A 22588-nucleotide genomic window follows, 5' to 3' on the forward strand; every position below is an offset into this window, starting at 1 on the left:
AGTAATTGCGTCATACCTGACAAGTAAAATTCTTTAGGCATTTATTTCCTTCTTTTCCATTTTAAAGACGAACCCCAAACCTTTTAATGAAGGAAGAAGACCAAAAGCTACTTCCCAAAGTTCATGACCTCAGAGCATGCTAGTGGATCTGCAATGTAGCACCAGTTAAATATATTGAAAACATCTATACATCTCAGACCTCTTTCTTTAAGGAAGTATTACATAAATGCAAGACTTGACTTTCCAAATTTTGACTCAGCTTACAGTGACATGAACTTTTTAATCAGTAAATTGTCAATCTGTTGGAATCAAAACTTTCAACTACGATTAACACCTGCTCTCCCTCCTGATAAAACACACTAGAAGACACATTAAAAGACAGGAAGACTCACTTTCTTGTTAAGTTGTCTAAACAAGTTTTTATATAGGTGTTGTAATAATTAATTTGTTCTTCATAAAATGCTGTCTTGGAGTTAAGTGCATTCAAAGTCTGCTGGAGTTTCACCAATTCAGCTTTTCGATGATGTCTGTATCTTCTTTGATTCCGGATATCCTGAAGAAGTTTATTAATGTAATTGTTTTATTAATTTGATATTTTAAAATGTACCAGCTTATTACCATTCACATTTGTAATTACAGAATTTGACTTAATTACTGAAAGCAAGCATGAACTGTCATGTTAGTTCTCACAAGCACAGTACCTGTAGTGAGTGCTACAGTTTACATGGCAATCATTTTGCTACTCATGTATACAAGTGGTGCTATCTTGAACTCTGCTGGGGTCTACAGGGCCCAACAGACACAGAAGTCATAAGGAAGATGGGCGCTTTGTGAGAAAAATGGAAGCTTCCTTGCACCTGTTTTCTAGTGAGAGGCCTGAGGAATAAGAGCTTGGGCTTCTACTAGACAAGAACTAGCTATTACTAAACTAGCGCTTAGGTTGAACACAATGGTTGAATTGAGGTAGTTGGGAGTAAAATAAAAGGAACTTCCAGTTCTAAGGCTCATCACAATCTTCAGATTGCCCTAATGGCCCCAACCAAAATGAATGGCTCATACATAAGAAATAAAAAAGAATAGGGCACTGAATACATATGTAGAATGGTTTTTCCTGATGTAGAAGCAGATGCAGACACATGAACCAGGCAGAGCTTTAAAATGGTGCCTCAGAGTGCAACATGCATTCCTAAGTGAGTAATTTACACATCTGTATATTCAAATACATTTGTAACTTTAAAAATACGTATTTATAATACGGAAATCACTAATGGGAGCTATGAGTAATTTACTCATGAGTAATTAAAGATAATCCAATATACTAAGATTCTTACAGCCAGTATAGATTGTGGATGTAGATTTGGTGTTTTGTTGACAACAGGCCCTGTATATTATCACCACCAGGATGGGTACTGCATTAGCCCACTAATCTTGTGTCCTGCCCAGCCACAGCAGATCAGTATTAATACAAATCAGATAATATTTTGGGGTTTTTAAAGTCTTTTTAATTTTAATTTAAGTCTTTCTTAATTGAAACACCACTGAGTAATTCCAATTACTTAAAAAATATAAAAAACCTATATTGAAACACACTGTAGTGGAGAGATTTGAACAGCATTATATCAATTCTGGATAACAAAGGTTACAGTTGTATGTTATTCAGTTCAGGCAGTTATGCAGGAGTGTACTGTCTTTCGCTTATTTTGTCAGCAAACGTGATTTGTTTCATATGTGGATGCTTCAGTCATTTAGTGTAGTATTCCCTGAAAAATGTATATTAGATATCTCTAACTGTGATGGATTTAGGTTAGATGCCTAAAAAGCATCAGTACACAGGGAAACATGTTCCATTTACCTTAGCAATCTCATTTATAATTTCTTGGTACTTAGTTGCTGAAGACACTAGTCCTGCTTGTTCCAACATCCGGAGATTTCTCTGAATTTTTCTTTTCTTTTGTTCTATTGGTAGCTGCCCATCTTCAAAAATAGACTGACTGTGCTTCATTTTCTCCGGAGTTTTGGAATCTAAGATGGCCCGTTTTTCTACAAGTTTCAAGTTCTCAGATTCCTGGGTAAAATAATAATTCAGAACAGTTATTTTCCAGCTTATGAGAACTGTTAAGCATTCAAGTATGTTGAATTCTCGAAGGAGATTATCAATAATCAGAGTTCAGGCTTTATTTATGTCCTCTTACCACATGTTCTGAAAGTTCTCCATTTACTATGCCTTTGGACATACCTTAAATAACTGATCACAACACCTAGACATGTATTTCAATTAATCAAAATATTTAAAATCAGCCAGATGGCTCAGTTACTTCACTGAATTGTGGGAAGACTGTCCAGATTTCACAGGTGTCCTTTACATTTACACACACTGAACTAAGCCAAAGTGCGCATTGTTGAAGTGGAGCGATTTGTCAATGTTGACAGGAAAAACTTCAACTGAGAGCTCTTCCCACTCAATTCCCATACCAAAGATAACAGTAATTCCACGGGAAGAGGTTTGCTTTATTGATTAAACAAATAAACTATACGTCAGGGAACTTAAGATATTGAAGTTCATGAGGAAAAAATAAAAAGATATAGCAGAAGGATTCTATTCTGGCTATTTGATTGTATAATAACATAGGAGAGAAAAGAACATGTTTACAAAAAATGTAAAAACAAAAATATTCTAGTCACGCTCACTCACAGGAAGACTTAATTTTTCATTTCCTGTTTCCAATTCCAAAGCTAGTTTAAAAAAAAAAAAAAAAGTCACAAGTCTCACATTTTAGGTCTGAGTAGTCTAAAAGCAGCAACAAATAATTGTTATAAGGTGGTGGAAAAAGCTGTCAGATATCTTTTAAAGCTTTCAAAAAGCTATAATAAAATACATACTCCCTATTCAGGCACAGTGTGGCACTTACCTGTTGTGCAGTGGCTGGTGTTTCTAGTATTTCTAAGAGCGTATCCCCTGGTTGTGTTCGTATCACATCCACAATAAGTCTTTTGGTCCTTTTGAACAGGATATATGGATATTACAAAACAGTTGCCACTGGATCACTTTTGCATATAATTTCTTCAATCACAAAATAAGTGAGTTCCCCCTTTTTATAGATTTTTTGTAAAGTTTATGTTTTCTAGCTTTACATGTTTCAGAGCTTCCTTTAATAGTGTTGAGCATTGGTTTCCACATACATCTGAATAAAGAAATATGTGCAAACCTCCCTGCTTTTATTTTCAAAAACTAGCACAGTAAAACAGTTACTGTTAACAAAAATATAAGCAATAACTCACATGTGAATTTTAATTGTGATCGTGAGAAAACAGCAGATAAGAATATAATCTTTGAAAAGCCTGAGCTACTCGTGATTCCATTAAGGGTCATATTTACTGAATAGAGTGGAATTGCATACAAAACTACTGAACTCTGAAGGAACTTTAAATTTGAAGCAGTGTGTTTACGCAAACCATTTAGGGCACATATTTCTGTAGTAGCAACAGACGAGCATTTCCTTACTGAAAAGGGGAAGCTGCTACACTCTGATACATAAACCAGTTCTTTTTTTGGCAAAAATTTATCTTGTTCCTGCTGCCTATTCATCCATGGTACTTCCAAGAACATCCTGCTTCAGAATTCTATTAATTTAGAGGACAATGTTATAGATACACTTCATTATTCTTAAAAATGAAGAGAAAATTGAAGACACAGCTGAAGTTTTTAAGGAAAATGTCTAAATATGATCAAGATTTCTGTGGTAAAACCTTATGACTTGGTTTAAAGTGGTAGTTTACTTACATACAGTTGGGGTTTTGTTGGTGTTTTCAGTACAAGAAATTCTCAAGAATGCAATGAAATGGGACATTTATTTACTAATATACAGGCAACATTATCCAAAACCACCAAGCATTTGTGTGTGATCCAAGCTTCCATGGAGAGGGCAAAGTAACACAGGCAGCCTTGATCACTGCTCCTTCCATGTCAGAAAGTAAGCTGCTAAACCTCCTGAAAATTAGTTAGCTCATTCAGAGCTACTGTTAACTGCACTGAGCAGTTTTAGCCCATTCAACAGCTTATGAAGGACTGGTGCTAAAGGTATTTTTCCTTCACAAGTTCTCTTGGAATCCCTCCACTTTGCCACGAAGAAACAAAATAAAAGAAAACAACAAACAAAAACCAAACGAGGAAGATTTCCTAAGAGTTGGTTCATTTGGGCTACATCAATGCGTTGCTGGCTTTCTCTGCCAGGCACAACTTTTGTAAGTCTTTGGCGGTCACCACCACAGTCTACATTAGCATATGTGGGATCCTGTTACTGTTTTATGCACTGCCTTAGAAACAGGTGCTGATATGGTTGATAAGACACAAGGCTTATTTCCACTTCCTTGCCCCCTGAACTTCCTCTCCCTGCTTACCAAAACTGCTCAGCTCTGTTGTTTTCTAGAAACACCCATCTTGGGCCTTCTCTGGCCACTTGCTGTGCAGCATCCGCACACTCAAACCATGCAGACCAGGCACCTTACATCGAGTCCCTTAGACAGGGGTACCAGCAAATTTTAGATCTCTTCACAGGAGCCTTAATATTTAGAAAGCAAATACATCAATATTTCTATCTAAGCAAGAAATACTAAGAGAAACAGCTGTGACCTAAATTTTAGACTGGTGCCCAACATTTCACAGTTGCAGTAAAAGTCTTCTCTGCAGCTTGGGTAGGAAAGCTAAACACATGTATTTTTACCTCTCTTGTGTAAAAGCTAGCAGTAGTTTTGATATTGCTGCAATTTAACACAAGTTGCTAATTATTCTTCTGTCAGATTTCTCAAAAGATGAGAAATATTACTTGAAAGCACATATGCAATAGAGAAGTAAAATTGTTTTCTTAATTCCCATATTATTGTTTCAACATATTTCCACACAATGTGGAACATTAAAGAAATTTATTTCGGCCTTGATTTTGCATATTTTTACAGATTCGACTAAGGGATAGCATTTTACTCCTACACACAGGAAGAAATGACAGAAAATACAGTTTTCTTTTTCCTTCCCTTTTTTTTTTTTTTTTTTCCCCTTAAGGGACAGGACAGCAGCAGGCATATCCTTTTTATACAACCAGCTTGGAAACAGCTCTAAAGTCTTGGTCTCTGGAATAACAACTGACTAGAACAGTTTTGATTTGATAGCTATTGAAATCCCTTTGCTTTAGATCCCATATTATATTTGGTCATAGAATCGACTGGGTTGGAAAAGACCTCCAAAATCAACCCTTGATCCAACACTGCCATGGTTACTAGACCATGGCACTAAGTGCCACATCCAGTCTCATCTTAAAAACCTCCAGGGATGGTGAATCCACCAGGTAACAGGTTACCAAAAAATCTCAGTGTTTTCTACTATAAGATTCAGATCAGAAGTTCTACCATAAGATGCAGATCAAAAATGCACAATTACAGTGGAAAACTCCTCCTTCTTTTAGAATGAATAGTAAGAGTTTTCTTGCATTTGAAAAACAGACTTTTTTTCCCCCTCAGACTTTAGGCACGTATTTATGGCTTCTATGGAAAAATTGCACTATAACATTAGCTAAAAACTTTCTTCAGAAGTAACACTTCATGCCATCTAATAAATTCAGTTTACTGATTTCTGATTTAAAAAAACCCCAGCTTAATAGATTAGAATTGAATTACAGCCCATATCTACACTCCTAGTTATTGCAAGGGTGTAAAAGCTTTATGTTTAATTTCCCTTTAATGTGAAGTTCTAGCCTTCATACATGTGGGGTATGTATAAGCATAGTAATAGAGGAGAGCAGCATCCTGTTCTCCCCATTTGTTCAGGTTGTACCAGAAATTTGAAAAGGCCAATCCTTATTCTAAACATCTTGAAATAACTTCAGAAGATGGGTGCCAGTGATTTTATTTTAAGTGCTTTCATATAAATACTTTTTACTATAAAGTAGCTTATATCCCAGCGTATCCCAGTAGCCATTTCTTAATTTGTTCACCAAATAGAATAAACACAGTTTTCTTTCCCTGGACGGAAAGATGCACTGTCCCTGCTGAAGTCACAGTTGCATCCTTTTCAAATGCCTGATGTCAGTATGTCAGGGAAGTGTTTCCTTTTGAGGAGAAGGAGAGCATAGTGTGATACTGTTTGACCCTTAAAAATCTAGACAGCTTTTCATCTCTTTTTTCCCAAGCCTGTGGTATTTTAGAGCAGAGCGCTTTTACAATTCCATGAAAAAACACTAACCAGGTTAGATAATGATGCAGTCATGCTCCAAAACACTGCCAAAAGTGGCAGTATATTTATTTTCTGGAAGAACTGACAATTGCACTAACTTTTGCAAAAGTTTGAGTAGTACTGAATACAAACTAGCTTTTGAAAACTGAGTGCACTCAGCATCTCAAGAGTGCACTTAGACAGAGCAGCAGTGTCAAAGCAACTTAAAAAAAAAGAAAAGAAAAAGAAAAGCATTGTCAGAGTCCAGGGGTTTGAGTAAAACTTACTTTATCATCAGGCTTTTGAGATCCTGATCTTCACCTTCTCGTAACTCATATTTGCTTGTTAGAGACAGTGATATCTCTGTTTTTGCAAGTTGATTCAGTGTGCTTTCCTTGTTGGGATCATTGGGATCAACAGCTCCTTCCCCTGAAAGGAAGCATATTTTATTTTAAGTTTTCCTACTTTCCCATGATTGAATTCATGAAGCAAACAAGTACCTAGATAAATCACGCAAATAATCAGAAATACTAAGTTTATTAAATAGCCCACATATTCCTCCCAGCAGTCTTTTCTTGGACATTGCACAATCACAACCATAAGCTAGCTATTTATAAACCCAGTTACAATATTTTGAAAGTGACACTAATCTTTTCTTTTCAGGCTATTGATGTGCAAAAGACTTACATCTCTTCTTCTCAAAGAATACGCCAAACAATTCAATATCCTTTATCCTAACATGCAGTGGTAATGAAGAAATGAAAGAATAGCAGCAGTGTTAACAACTTGGAAGTTGGTGTTTTCCATGACTCCTAGCTACTTTCTAAACATTTCACATTTTTCTGTGATTAATTCAAGTTAAATATCAGTCACACGCATTTCTTTATAATAAATTTGTGTAATTTTAAAAACATGATTTGAATAATTACGGAAAAAATAGCTGGTTTTAGAATTCTCCATGCACTTTTTGTAAGTTTCTAACCAACACATGGAAGTCTTAAGATCAGATTGTTAAAAAAAACCAGTTGCTTCCTATCTGCAGTTTAAGCACAACTGGATCATTCTGCTCAAAACATTATTAATTTTTTGATTTTGAATTGCATCATAATCTGTAGAGTGATTAGTGCAGTCAGAAGAAAGTCCAAACATGTTTACTTAATAATAAGTTACTTATTGTAACCCAATATTACAATAAGTGTTCAGTAAAGAATTCCCTAGTAAATAAAGGATCAGAAGCTATTGCTCTGAGAGACACAAGAGTACTTAAGTCAAGCCTCTGTTTAATTCTGCCCCTAGAATGAAGTTACCCATAAAGACAGAAAAAACAGCATACCAAGGAAAGACTCTATATCAGGAACAGGTCCCAGACCTTCCAGCAGTTCATTTAGCAGGTCATTAGTCTCAGTGGCAATGGCATCCTGGTGTTCCAATAGTAGCTATAAATAAATGTAAATGAAATCATTATCTAGATAAAGCTTTCCTGGTATCCTTATACTTGAAAATAAACCTGGAAATTAAATGCTGAAAAACACAGACCTAGCACAATCAGAATTATGAAGGACCTTCCCAAGGCAGGGAATCGTGCTTGATCCTGGACTACAAGTTTAGAGTTGCCCTTGCTGTAAGACAGCTTGCTGTGCTCCTCCAGCAGTCATCTCTGAACTGATGATGAACATCACAGCTGAGCAGAAGTATAAGATTTGCAATTAGGACTAACAAAGCCCTAATTATCACAGATTAGTCACAGAGTAAGGTGTGAAAATGCCAGAAGGGCATTTTGGTCCTATATCCTTAACTGAACACACAAAGGAAGACAGTGTTGGTGGTCCGTCCATAGATACATACTTGCTGTGTATCCATTCCAGTAGTTTACAAGCGTCAGTGAATAAGTATATTTTGTAAGTGATAAGCTGTCTATGCAGCACATGGCTGCATGTAATAGACATGTTATGCTAGACATAAGGCTCACTAAAAGGAATATTTGATCAAGATTAGTGTTTACATATAACCACTGATCATAAACATGCAGTCACAGGTCTATCCCTTAAAAAATTGAAACAAGCGCAAAAGACAGGTCAGAAAACATTTTTAGCAGACTTGGTTATAAGTTTTCACTTGAATAAAGCTACTTGATAATGTGGTCTACTGTGAGTTGAATATTCTACCTTTTCCATATTGTATCTGATAATATTTGTGAGAAGTTCTTTGTGGGGTTTGTGGGCTTTTTCAGGGGTGTGTTTTTGGTTGGGTTGGTTTTTTTTTCCGGTTTGCAGGGAACACACAGAGGGGACATACTGAAGCCAGAAAACAGATAGTAATAACCCAGCTTTGGGAGAAATGTGTGGTAAACATTTAACTTACACCCCAATGAGTCATACCATAGACTGCAGTTCATCTGTTTTTTACCCACAGTAAGAACTGGCATGATGCCACAACTTCGATCTTTCTAAATCAGATGCTTTTATCTGCTTCTCACAAATCATATGACAGAATGCCAGAGTCACAAAATACAATTTCTATTCCCAGAGTCAAAGGAGCTTCTTCAGATTGGTGTTATTTTCTTACCCAAGACAGGAAGTATTTTAAAATATGTTAAAAATGTCACACAAGATTAGAACATAAATGTTCTTCCCCCATCAGAAAATGTTATATACTAGTTATTACTCAAGCTAGGGTTTTTGCATGGAAGCAGTTGTTTGTTTTGGGGTTTTTTTTTCAGGAAAAATGCAATCTAATGCTCAATTTCAGAACATTTCAGAGATGAAGAAATTATCTCAAAAGGAAGAATGAAAACTAAGCTTTCTTCAGAGACTGTTACAAGTATTTGACAATCTGTATGCTTTAGTGTGTTGACTAGTCTATTTTCATCAATGACTTACTGAATGGGTATTGATAATCTCTTCAATGGAGATATATATGACAGGTTTGCTAAGGGTCACCATATCTGAGTATTCATCAATATTGAATTTCTCCTCTGGTTCAGGAACGTCACATGCTGCTTGAAAAAAATTCCTATGAGAAAATGAGAAACACTTTAACAATTGCCCCTTATAAATTCACTTTATTTAGCGACTATAAAATTAGCTACAATCAAGTCTTTGACATATATTTATATTTCTCTTATAAACTGCAATCTACCCTCATTGATTCAAGGAACCTTTTGAAGGCAACACATCAATGCAAATGATGAAGGGTTCTCTTTCCTGGATAGGTGGTGGAAGATTGTTTTAAAGGTAATTTTTTTCCCCTCCTTTTTCAACAAGGAATGAAAACTTGGTAAATATTAAGAACTTAGAGAACTCTGTATTTAATGCTCTAGAACATATAAAAGGACTTCCACAGAAAGACCCTCTGATTTTATGAAGACACTTTGTAGTATGAGGTGTGCTGAGAAGAAATTACTGAATTAGCTGCTCAGAATTACCATTTGGCCTACAAATGTTTACACTGCTGTTACATAGAAAGTGACCTGCTCAAAAGGAAAGAAAATGCAGTATTGGTTAAAAATATAAGAATCTTGAGAGAAAAAAATACAGAGTATGGAGAACTGAGACCTACTTCTAAAATGACAGTGGTGTCTCTCCAAGTTACTAACTTCTTCAGGGATTTACACAGACAACCAAGGACCAGCAGGGTTCTCCTGCCAGAGAACCACTTTGTTTTCCAAACAGAGGACCTGAATTGGAGTAGCTGGGAAAAACAGGGTTTTGGGTGATGCCTACAGGGCTGCTCCAGGAGCCATACTGCCTTCATTGTGCCAGCCCTGTGGTGTCGAAGAGGATGGGTTAACTCAGGTACAGAGGACCTTTACAGTATTAGAAAGAAAGAAAAAAAAAAAAAAAGGAAAGGACTGGGGTTCCTTAGTTTAGAGAGGAAAAAAGAAGTACAAATCAAGTTGAACAAAATCACAGTGATGTTGCACGAGATGTGTGAAGAACTCATTAATCAAATTCAAAAAATATGGGCCAGAGGGTTATTCAATGAAAGTGCAGAAAAATTTTAATTTTAACCAACAGGTAGCAAACTTCTAAAGATTGCTAGAGGAGGAAGTTGTGGATGCAGATGATCTCAAAGACTGAGGAAGGTTTGGACAAATTCCTGCACAAGTTCAAAATGTAATTAAAGGCAGGCCTAGTAGCTTTTAACATAGCTAATACTGCACTTGCAGGTGCTGGGAGAGTAGAAGGGGAACAGGTAGGTGAGGGTAGCCACCACTGGTGTTTAAGAAGGGTTTAGTTAAAGTACAGAGTGTAGGCATACAGATACTCAATTTTGTAGGAAGGTAGTTTAATTGGGAGAGGGATTCTTCCTTTTGTAGTGATCAAAGGGCCAACTGCAATAGGCTTTCTCTTTCATTACCATGTATCTTTGTATTCATGGCTGATCTCTCAAGGAAAGCCATTATACGAACAATGCATTTGCTCTCATGAAGGGCAGACACTAAAGACAGAAATTCTGAGTGCAAGTTTGTCACAAAATTCAACAATACTTCAAAGTAATAATAGCAATCACCCCAAAAGATGGGCAATAATCCCAAAGAACTTGTGTCCCGGAGTGTAGCAAAACACACAGTTTTCTATGACTGTGCAAGATAAAAGAATGAAATCTGTATATAATCTCTCAAAGATGAAAGAATAAAAACAAAACCTGCAACTTTTTCCTGACAACTAAGTTTTTTTTCCTCAGACAAAAGATTCAGCTGTACTCCCAACTCAAAGCAGACATTATTTCTGCTGGGTAATGAATTACCTCACTCTGTTCTCACAGTCAGTGTTTGCAGTAAGGAAGCCTTCCTGCAAACAAGGCAGCAGATATGATCTCAAATTAATGCCCAAGCAAAAATACAACCTGTTACTCCTGCTCCAGCTTCCTCATCACCAAGTATTTCGCTTTGTCAGATCACTCAACATTTTTAACTCTGAGCAGGAAATTCTATCAACCAGGAGTCCCCTTGCCTAGAGGACATGTACCTGCGCTAGAGGAGAGTTCTTACTGTGTAGGTGTTTGTGAGGGCTTTACATACCTGAACTTCTGGTAGGTCTGCGAGAGGTAAGTGTTCATAGATGATAGATGTTCACTTTCTCCTTCAAAGAGTTTGTTAGAAGCAGCGTGCTGGAGGACTTTTGCCACACAGCCTAGGTTCCTCCTCTGGTCAGGGTGTATCTGGCCTCCAGCTGTCATATCAATTATATCAAAACCATCAGGAGCAACAATGGCAGGGTTCATGTAGCGATAGTACAGAAGGTTGCCAACAATCTAAAAGAAAAAAATTAAGAGATTTTCCCTTTACATAAAGTAATGACATCTCATAAAACATAATCAGTCATTTCTACTTCTAAATTAGACCATATGAATTGGCGCTAGAAGAATCCTTAAGACATGTTACCTACGTGGCAAGTTGAAAGGTCTTTTATGTGACGTGCCTCCTACAACAACCCTGTGAACATCATTTGTGGCCTTTTACAACCACATTTCAGTTTGATGCTGGCAAGGCAAGGAGTTAAACAACTCCTCTATATTTTGCAAGGTTCAGCTTCAGAGGTGCATTCTCTGAAGAGTTGCAGATACTGACAGCACTGGAATGCAGTCACTGACCCATTATTTCTCACGAGGAATACAAAGCAGCCCTAAAAAGCTAGAGAACATGTTTTCCAACCTGCAATTTCTATAGCAATTCTACAGTAACCTGTGCAGATGGTGACTTCAAATAACTCCCAATATCAGAAACAGGCAGGACTTTTCGTTCTTGCAATTTGCTTTAGCTTGTATGTAGTCAGCTGCAGAACTTCCAGCTTATACATTTAAAGGGTCTTTACTAAAGTGCGGCAGCCCCTGGTGGTCTAGTGGTAAAGGCGCCGCGCTATCACCGCGGAGACCCGGGTTCGATTCCCGGTCAGGGCCACTCCCGGGCAGGTGGGGCTCGTTAGCCCTTAAAGGCAACCCACCTACGTCCTAAGGACCTCGCTGCCACCGTCCAAGCTCGCTTGGCCCCGGCAGATGAACCTTAGGATTAAAGGGTGGGCTCAGTTCCGCGCACACTGTGTCTCACCTAAAAAATCCAATGCGCAGGCTGGAAGGTGTAAAGACCTTCCCCGGATCTTCGCTTGCGAAGACTGGCCATTACTAAAGTGCAAATAAATAGCACTAATTTGGGAGAGTTGTCAGTCTCTCAGCTGGCTGAAAGGCTTATAGAGCAATTCCCCTAAGCCCTCTGAAAAGGCACCATGGCTGTGCTAGGGTAGCAATGGCCAGTGGGCAAGTACCATCCTTATCACACCTTACTTTTCAGTCTGTACCAAATATCATTCATACAACTTTTACAGGCATCTAAAGTACAATGTAATGACCTACTTGAAGTTTAGGGACCTTCTTCATTGTATTTAAATTACAATTTTTTAGTATAGTAACAACTTCAGTTGAGGGGAAAGGAAAAAAGAAGAGACTACAGTGTTCTCAATGAAAGGATTGCTCATGGCAAGGACCTCAGTACAAAGCTAAGTCCCAAGATATAATATCATGTAAAGTCAAGCCTTTTAGATACAGTTACTTTCCAAAACAAGTTGGGCACTATCTTTCATAAGAACTGCTGACTACCCAGATTAACTTACCTAGCTTGTGACAACAGTTCCCTTTTCCCCTTCCACAACCCATTTGCAACTCAATAAGGAGTGCCACATTCCTTCAATTCCTGGTGTTCTAAGTCCCTTAGAATGCATAGTGTCAATAAAAATCCACTCTGGCATGAAAAGAATAAGCTGCTGGCAGTTTGCCCTTAAAAGTCTACCTTTAATAATTCGTCTTCTGTTGCATCCGGGAATTTTTCATGGAGTGAGTTCTTCAGAACTTTGGCTATGTATCTCATTCCATAACTACGTGTAGAACACATGAAAAGGAAAAATATTGAGAAAGGCTTAGATGAAACACAAAACAATAATTATAGTCAGGTTAAGTTAGTGGTTTTTTGCCCAGTCCCTTGAAACACAGAATGAGTTGATAATGGAAAAGAAGTTTCATGTATAGGGAGAGGTTCACCAGGCTGCTAAAGCAAAGCAGAGGTTGAGAAACCACTCCCTCTGCTGGGGAAGTCATTTGAGAGGCACATATCACAAGCCTTTGAAAGCATAGAAAATATTTAAAGGATGTCCATCACAGTTTCAAGTGAAGGTTCACTGTGCCCGTGAACTGCAGCTTGGAGAGTCCTAACTCAGCACTTACGGCATCATGTTGAGAGAAGAGAATATGGATGTGAGAACTTTGTCAGTTACTGCTCGCAAACTCTGAATCGATGATTCCAGTTTGTTGACCACTTCTGTGTGTGTCAGTGCTTGTTCTGTGGTTACATCATACGGCAATTTGCTGCAAAGCAAACAAACAGATATAAAATGAGACTAAATGCATTTGAGAGTAAAACACTTTCTTTAATTTTCTCCATAAGGGCCACCAGTGAACAAAACAGAAGTCAGACAAATACAGCTGAAGCTGGTTAAGTAACAGTCTCAGATGCATTAGCTTCCTTTTTTTGGAGGTGAGAAATTTGTGTAGGTGGCAATACACGTCATCATGTACCTTCCTTTAATTACAAAAGGGAAATACCAATATAAGGCATGCCTCTCCATTTCCCAGTTTCAGCACAGCTCATCAAAACCTGGAACACTACTAACATGATATTACACAACCTGAGAAAAAGACTATAAATCGTTCCATGGCATAGTCTATTACACTTGTAAAGATTAAGTAATTGGAAGGTCATGACAAGGAAAGTGATCCCTTTGTTGCTCAGAACAAGTTAAAGTACCTGTTTTTCAAGAACCTCTTTCAAAAATCTCTCACTATTCTGCAAGAAGATGAGGAAGGGATGCATGGGCACAAGCACAATTTGTCAGAGAGAGAATGAAAAAAGCAGAACTGAGGGATTCATGTATACTGTACAATGTGTCCAGCCTCCTCACTCACCTGGCCTCACCAGTCTGCATTTCTAGCTGGTTTACCCACGACTTGTAAACATCCACCGGACTAGTGTTGATTACAAGGGACTTGTCATCCATGATCTCCTTCACCACTGGGGCCAGGAGCTGGCGCAGAGTGTTCTGTCCGCGAGCACCTCGATTGAAGCTGACGACCATCTTAATGACAGTGGGGTTTCCAGTAACGATATCCTGAATCTGGTCTACCTTAGAGCTGTATTAGGAACAGAATAGTTCTCAGCTCTGAATTAGGTATGCAGTTGTCTGTATCTTCAAGCCCCACACTTTTAAAATTGTCATATTTCTATGATGAAACCTGTTTATACAGTCTATTTCTTAAGACTTTTATATAAAACGGGTTATAGTAACTACCACCTGAATTCTGTGTGTCTTATAGCAATGTTCTGGGAATGTAGCTTTGTAATGGCAGCTATATATCTCTGATTCAGAGCCAAATGCCTATTCAGCAAATATCTGTTAAAGTTATAAAATAAGATTTTATTATTTCACGATAAGCCACCAATCCTTACTTATAGAACATAAATTTACATAAAGATTGAAAATACTTTCTCTGCCTTTAAATATCGAAGAGGCCTTAGCACCTTTTTTCAAGCCATTTTTTCATGCAAGAATATGGTCCACATAGAAAGGTTTTGTTTCATAATTGGCAATCCCTTGAATTTAAGAATCACTTACCCAGAAAACACACTTCTCTAATAACAAAATATACGTATGCAATTTTATGGTAATTTAAATATTAACCACTGATTTCTTTTAGGCGTGAAACATTCACTGAACTGCCTACCACACAAAGTAACTAAGGCTTTCTTGTGAGTGCACATACGTTATTTCTTCTTCTAGAGCAGTTTTGAAGAGTTTGAGAAGCAAATATTCTTCTCGTTGATTGGAGGCATAGTTGTATAGAGTGAAGATGACTGTATCCATAAACTTGGTTGATTTGTTTTGTGGCATCTGGAAAATCAGCTTCGCCAGATACGTGGGATTAGTCTACAAAGCAAACAAATGACTTGCATACTGTTGTCAGGACAAACTACCCCCACCTGAAGGGCAGCTCTCAGTGTTTCTGTTCATACCAAAAGCAGTCCTTTTGACTCTTGTATATGTGACTTTTCCATGCAGGTTTTACTTTTCTCCAAATCCTAATGCATAAGAAACACTGCATACTGCACAATCAAAGATTTGTGAGAAGCACTATTAAGGATTTAATTTACAGTCTCTGGATAGTATCTCTATGCATCAAGTCTATGTATCCAATGGCATTGATATTTTACCAAATGGCAATGGCTATCAACTAAAAAAACATGGCATACTACATGTCTGCTTTAGACTTAGAAGGCATCTGCCCTGGGAGGATCAAAAATTCTTCTAGGAAAATGTCAGTGAGGTAAGACAAAAAGAGCACAAGAACAAATACATTATATGCTGTCAGCTACATTGCAGACAACTTCCTTTCCACCACATATAATGCACGGTAATAGTGACAGTAATTTACGTGGACTAAAAGATACATGGAGGAAAACATTCCTCTTTAACTTCAGCACAGACTAAAGTTATACTCAGTCAAAAACCAGCCATATTTATTGCATGTTTTAAAGACAGCAAGGATTTTCTTGATTACAGGAAATATTAGAAGTTGATCATAGTGTTTACTGAAGTCTGCAAATTATTTGAAGTATTTTCATAAGCACTACTACAATCATTAAAAAAACCCAAGCAGTATATTTCTAGTTTTTCTTTAAATATTTGCTGCCAAATTTAATTTTTGCATTAAAATTTACCTGTAGAAGGTAGAACAAATGTTGATAAGCCTCCAGTTTTTTTCTTCTCTCTTTACTCAAACCTTTGATACCCTGTTTGTCTACCATAACCATCTCCTCCAGCTGACTTTTGCTCTTCTTGTTAAGTTTCTTACTGTGCAGTACCACATCCTGCAGAGAGATGATAATAAAAAAAAATCTAGATTATATATTCACAAAACAGGCAAATTGGAAAAATGAGTGTTTCCCCAACTGTGTTAAATATGGAATTACTTCAAGGGCCCTAATTAGCAACTTTGTATATTTTGCTGCTCTATTCACTAACCAGTTTCCTGAACATCTTTATCTTGTCACCAATATGGCTTGCCAACAATGGGGACCTGATCTCCTGTACAGACTCATTCATGATTTATTAACATTGAACAAGCTTCTCAATATGATCAGAAGTCTGCTCTATTCTACCACAGAAAATAAAAAAGATTTTAAATCTGCCAACTAATCACCATTGTGCACAACTAGCAAAACACAGTGACATGCAGGTCAAGACAACAGAACATCTAGCACAAGACAGAAACAAGTGAAGAAAGTGCTTAATTTACTGGGAGTGTTTTAACTAATTGAGCTCCTGAGCATTGGCACAGGTTGCTCAGAGAAGTTGTGGAGTCCCAGTGTTGGAGATATTCAAAAGCCATCTGGACATGGTCCTGGGCAACCTGTTCTAGGTGCTCCTGCTTGAGCAAGGGGGTTGGACCAGATGAACTCCAGAGGTCCCTTCCAGCCTCAACTGTGCTGTGCTTGTGTGACCCTGAGCTCTCTCAACACGTAGAAGTGCTCAGTGCATGCTACCAAGGGAGCCTAAACAGAGCCTGCTGACCTGAAGAGTGATTCTGTTTTTCACAAGCAATCCAATCTTTATATCCATTAAGTTCAAATCCTTCTCCAACTGTTGATTGGATCGAATTTTTGTAACCACTTCTTCCCTTAACCTTGTTACTTCTAGTTCTTCTTGAAAGTCTAGGTCACTTTGGTCCAAGAGGTAGGCAAATTTGCGCAGAACAGTCAAGGGTGGATTTTCAGCACCAACTATAGTTGAAGAAAATAGACTTGTTAGTTTACATAATACTGAACACCCCTAAAACCCTCAGGAAGCTTATCACTATGCAGAAAAATTCTGAACTGCAGAGAGATGTTTATGCCAGTGAGCAATATTTTTGTCATACTTTATAGTAAATACAGCTATGCAGAATAGTTTCAGCTGTAGAACAACTGGTTTACAAACACTTTCACCTGATTTTGAAGTTGAATAGGAGACTGAGAAATCCTATGTGACAGTTAAAAAAAAAGACTGAACACAGTAACATACTTGTCCCCAAATACAAAACATTGAACTGTTACCACTTACTTAGTGTTCTGTAGTCCTCCCTGGCTTTGTTTGCTCTGAGAAATGCTTGTATCTTCACAATTTGGTCATTCTGAAAAGGAATGAGATTACACAAAAGGATCTAGTTATGACACAATTCTGCTCAGAAACATACTGCAAAACCTGCATTCTGTTTCCTGACTCGCCAAAAACTGCTTGTGCAGTTGTATTTCCTTATTTCATTGCTTCATGTTCAAAATGGAGAAAAAGGACTTACATGATCTTTGAAGTATTGCAGACGTTTCCTGTAAGCTCTCCTTGCTAGCCACATTTTGACCCATGACTGAATCTGAAAATTAAATAAAAACTTAAAGGACACTGCACAAACTTGTGTGTGTGTGTTTTAAATTTGCTTCTGAATGTCTACTCCTGCAGGCATGCTGTTCTTGCATGTTTGTGCCCATAGATGATTGTACCACGAGGGTCCTACTGGCCAGTGTCCAGATTAAGGGGTTCCCAGTGAAATAGCAAGTTGAGTTCAAGGTTCTACCACCTGTGTGCAGCACTAGCTTTGGAAGTAATTTCTACCTTTAAATCTCAGCTCTCAGTTCTAAACCAGTCTCTCTCAGAAACAGGACATCTTCTCATGATATTCCATTCATGATCTACAATCTAATCATGACAGTCCCACTTACATCTCAGAAAACCGTACACTTTACAGAGAGATAGATTTGACAGCTTTTAGGGAAATAACACACTGTTTTCTCAAACGTTTAGTAATTTAGTATGGAGAAATGTAGAGAAATCTCTAGTAAGTGCTGCTCAAGTTCAGCAAAGCCTGATAGAAGTCCAACACAGCTTTCAAGAAGCAGTTTGCTTAAGATTTCAGACAATCTTCAGCACCATGCAGATTTCTGGAAACTCTCCAACTTGTACTCCTAGTCTCTGATTCCCAGGAGGTGGTGGAGGATTAAGCCAAGGGATAGAATGTAATGGGGCCCCAAAACACACTGGGATCTTACCTTAACAATAGCAGCAACATTGCCTTGAAGCACCTTTAATCTGTCAACATAGCTTTTCCTTTGTTTGAATCCTTTCCAGAAAGCCTATTTTACAGAAGGCAGAAGACCATTATCACTAGTAAGATACTAATATTTATTAAAATCTACATATATACAATAAAATAGTTAACAGTGTTTACCTTGTAGAGAAAAAGTGCCATTGTGATAAAAAGATGACTGAGATGTAAGCAAGTTTGCCTCTACTTTTTAAGGTGATGTGATACATTTTGTATTAATTTTGACTAATCTCATCACACTTTGTTGTCCAATGCCATTTCCTTTACCCCTCTGAAGTTGTCCTTATCCTTTTTACCAGTACATTCACATCCTTAACATCCCAGTCTCTGGCTTCATCCCACATAGAGAAGACTACCAGCTCTTGCCCATTACTCAGCCTCACCTTCCATCCCCGGAATAGTGTTGGATGCCTCAATCTGGAGGCCATATGGATGATAAGAATGTGATCAGGAACAGTCAGCATGGATTCACTAAAGATAAATCATGCTTGACCAACCTGATTGCCTTCTACAATGAAATAACTATCTGGATGGATGAGAGGAGAGCAGTGGGTATTGTCTACCTCAACTTCAGCATGGCTTTTAACACTGTCTCTCACAACATCCTTATAGGCAAACTCAGGAAATGTCAGCTGGATGAGTGAACAGTGAGCTGGATTGAGAACTGGCTAAGCAGCAGATCCCAGGGGGTCATAATCAGTGGCAGAGGGTCTAGTGGTGCCCCCCAGGGTTCAATACTAGGCCCAGTATTGTTTAACTTATTCCCCCGTGACTTGGATGAAGGGGCAGATGCCTCCTCAGCAAGTTCACTGAAGACACAAAGCTGGGAGTGGTCGATACCCCAGAGGGCTGTGCAGCCCTTCAGAAGGACCTTGACAGGTTGGAGAGATGGGCAGAGAAGAACTGTCTGAAATTCAACAAGGGCAACAAGATGTCCTGGTGGACAACAAGGCGTCCATGAGCCAGCAGTGAGGCCTTGTGGCCAAGAATGCACATGGTATCTCTGAGGAGAATTAGGAAGAGCATTGCCAGCAGATCAAGAGGGATGATCCTGCCCCCTGCTTGGCCTTGTTGAGGCCACATTTGAAGTCTTGTGTCTAGTTCTGGGCTCTTCAGGACAAGAAACACATGGAGCTCCTGGAGCAGGTCCCGTGGAGGGCTACAAAGATGATGAGGGGATGGGAGCATCTTTCTTACAAGGAAGGGCTGAGGGAGCTGGGCCTGTTCAGCCTCAAGAAGAAACAACTGAGAGTAGACCTCACCAGTGTATACAAGTATTTGAAGGGAGGTTGCCAAGAAGATGAAGCCAGGCTCTTTTTGGTGGTGCTGAGCTGTAGGACAAGAGGCACCAGGCAGAAACTGATGCCAGAAAATGAAAAGTCAATCCAAATAACAACTACTAGTGGTAAAGGCATTTCTCATAAGGAATCATTAAATTTACTGTAGATTAAAAAAATCAGTTGTACATTTCCCCCTCTCCTTTTTTTTTTTTTTTTTTTGTTGGGGAATGGGTGCTGGTGGTGATGGTGTGTTTGATTTTTTTTTTTCCAAGACTGGAATAAATTACTCCTAATAGAAGCTGACTATTTCACCCTTTTAAACCAGTGCACATCCATCTGTCAATGTTTACACCTTGTAGAAAGCTTCCTTTATACTCCTTTTGGAGTTCAGCAAAGTCGAAACATCCAAGAATACTGTCAGAGAACACCGGGGCAGCTGCCACTCACTACCCAGCTATGACTTCATGGAGTAGAGACAAATAACTTCCAACTGGGGATAGTCTAGAAAGGAATGTATTTCTTAAGTCATGCTTTGCCAAGGAATTTTTGCTTTGATACTTAACAAATATCTTCTGGTCTCATACTGTGCAATAGTTAGGTGTACCACAAAAATATCTGAGCACGCCAGAACAAAGCCAGGGTTGTGTATTTCTCCAAGTAACTCACGCTGGAGGTGGATATGATCCATTCTTTTAAAACTATATCTTTGTTATATGAAAGCACATATGTTTACAGATGTAGAAGTTAAACTGCTGCTAATGAAAACAGGAAGACAAATCTATTTGAGAATTTTGTCAGTGGTAATCAGCCATGTTACCTGTTACATGCAGAATACCTTCTTGTTCTAGAACAATACCTGTATTTTGATGGCAGATGGTTCCTGGTTTTGAAGATATGCTTTTCTTTCCTGATAATTTCTTCTGACTAAGAATCCCCTTGCTTGGGCTTGCAGCCGAACAATCAGATTTTCATTAGCAAGCCACAGCTGCTCTCGATTGTAACCTGCTGTAACTTGCCCAACAATGTTCTGTTAAGAGATGATGGAAAAAGATCATTTAAAAGCAAAAAAAAACCCTCAAGGCAAAGCCATCCTGGAATCTGATCTCTGTTCTTTCCATCTCTACAGCTTATGTTCACTCTATCATTTACCCCTAGATTTTAATCAGTAAGAAGAAAGAGCTACTTTGCTACCACTGAACTGTATATGAAGGGTAACTGAACTTCTTTTGAGCTTCAGTTATTCAAATGAATATGCTATTTTAAGAGACTATTTGTCATATTTTAGGAAAGTTCTGCTTTCCCAATACTTAGAAGTGTTTTGTATAAGTCATACATCTAGAAATACTAACTCAATCAGTGAGTTCTCTATTGAGAAGCACATTCAAGTACTGCTGCATTCAGAATTTCAGAAGGACATACCCTGTGACTTGACTTGTTTATGTAAGGGAGTACGCCTGTAACTTACATGAGCTGCATCAGAATAAAAGAAGAACTAGTTGCTCAGAAGCTTGTGTAGTCTACTTTTTCGTTAGTTATATTTCACACTAACATAAAATCTTTATAGTAAGGGAGTTTAAGTAGCATGCTCATCCTACTGAACTTGGAGATACGAAAATGCTGTCAGAGGATTAGATTTAAATAGAACATGGTGGTTCCACCTGCAACCAAATACATCATAAAATTCCTTGTCATAGGCCAATGCAAAGGCCAGTGCCAAGTCCAAACAACATAAAAGGATATGGAAGAAATTAGACTTCCCTCCATTGCTGTCTGCTGGCGGCCATTAAAAGGAATGAATGCTGTAACTTCCAGTTAGGAAGTCCCTAAATCATTGCCAGATAGTAGACAGGAGGCTGTGCTATCACTGTTTAGACAAGTTGCTGCACTTGCTAGAAGCAGATACTGATAAAGTGATCTTCAGTCTCCCCCACCACAGCCTCCCAATATTGCCATGTATCCTGCTCTTTCCCTCAATATTTTTTTTTTTTTTTTTTTTTGCAATAAAAGCAAATGTTTTAGCCACCTACCTGGATTTCTTCACCAGTTAACCATGAACTTTTTGGTACAACTCCTTCAGGGGCGTCACAGGTACCTTCCTCAGTTTCCACATTGTAGTAGTAATCATACATTCTCTTCATTACAAGTTTAATCCATATACTTTCATTAGAACCTGAAAGCAGTACACACCATTAGTACACATTTGTGCCATGTTTCACTGATAAATTATAGCTTTCCCTACCCATTTCCCCTCCCTGCATTTGCTATGAAGCCATTTTACATGCTGAATCACTATATATCTTGGCTCAGCTTGTAGTAAGAATTTTCAAAATACCTTGTTATGTGAATTAGGGTGATTCCTCTAGAATGAAACAACTATAAGGCTAGTGAAATGTCTATGAGGTTAGTACAGATCCACTGCCAGCCTCTTCAAACCCCCATGTGCCAGGTTAGCACTCCTAGAAACTGTGTGTGCTATGTCTTCCATTATCACTCATGTAAGTGGAACTCAAACTCTTTATAAAAAAAGCTTGCTCTTGTCTTCTGTCCAAATGCTGGACTTATTGACACATACCTCACACAGGACATTTCCTATATCCACATAATTTTCTTTTTTAGTGCTTTGGTAAACAAAGCTTTATCCTGACAGGCAGCAGGCAGGAAAAGCCTCATTTCCACATGGACAAAAGGCCCCAAGATAAAGCTGGTAAGGTCAGTTGTGCAAAATGCCCTCAGAAAACTCATGTTGTGAAATGAAACATACCCATCTACTGTAAGAAAATGTATTATATTGGCAGTATTTGTTTTAACTGTTAGCTAACCTTGGTTGCTGTTAGCTATGACCAGCTTTTGCAGCTCTAATGTGACAAAACATTCCATCATCTTTCTAAGCACAGATTCTAGCCCCAGCTTTTACTGATGACTGCTG

The 22588-nt window shown here is 38.2% G+C and overlaps 1 protein-coding gene across 3 annotated transcripts in view; it reads right to left on the minus strand.

Moving 5' to 3' along the window:
* Positions 1-22588, minus strand: part of IQGAP2 (IQ motif containing GTPase activating protein 2) — a 128216-nt gene that overhangs the window by 2959 nt on the left and 102669 nt on the right. For all 3 annotated transcript variants that reach the window (XM_050328752.1, XM_050328751.1, XM_050328750.1), the window contains 18 exons: positions 21690-21832; positions 20519-20689; positions 18327-18410; positions 17582-17653; positions 17347-17416; positions 16819-17027; positions 15966-16115; positions 15011-15174; positions 14156-14380; positions 13418-13558; positions 12987-13071; positions 11226-11458; positions 9082-9214; positions 7536-7638; positions 6490-6631; positions 2910-2997; positions 1853-2065; positions 393-553 (listed from right to left, as the gene is read on the minus strand). In XM_050328752.1, coding sequence (XP_050184709.1) covers positions 393-553; positions 1853-2065; positions 2910-2997; positions 6490-6631; positions 7536-7638; positions 9082-9214; positions 11226-11458; positions 12987-13071; positions 13418-13558; positions 14156-14380; positions 15011-15174; positions 15966-16115; positions 16819-17027; positions 17347-17416; positions 17582-17653; positions 18327-18410; positions 20519-20689; positions 21690-21832 — 2587 coding nt within the window. The remainder of the gene's footprint in view (positions 1-392; positions 554-1852; positions 2066-2909; positions 2998-6489; positions 6632-7535; positions 7639-9081; positions 9215-11225; positions 11459-12986; positions 13072-13417; positions 13559-14155; positions 14381-15010; positions 15175-15965; positions 16116-16818; positions 17028-17346; positions 17417-17581; positions 17654-18326; positions 18411-20518; positions 20690-21689; positions 21833-22588) is intronic.

The sequence above is a fragment of the Myiozetetes cayanensis genome, unplaced genomic scaffold (genome assembly GCF_022539395.1).
Source record: "Myiozetetes cayanensis isolate MyiCay16 unplaced genomic scaffold, myiCay2020 scf4, whole genome shotgun sequence".
NCBI classification, from domain to species: domain Eukaryota; kingdom Metazoa; phylum Chordata; class Aves; order Passeriformes; family Tyrannidae; genus Myiozetetes; species Myiozetetes cayanensis.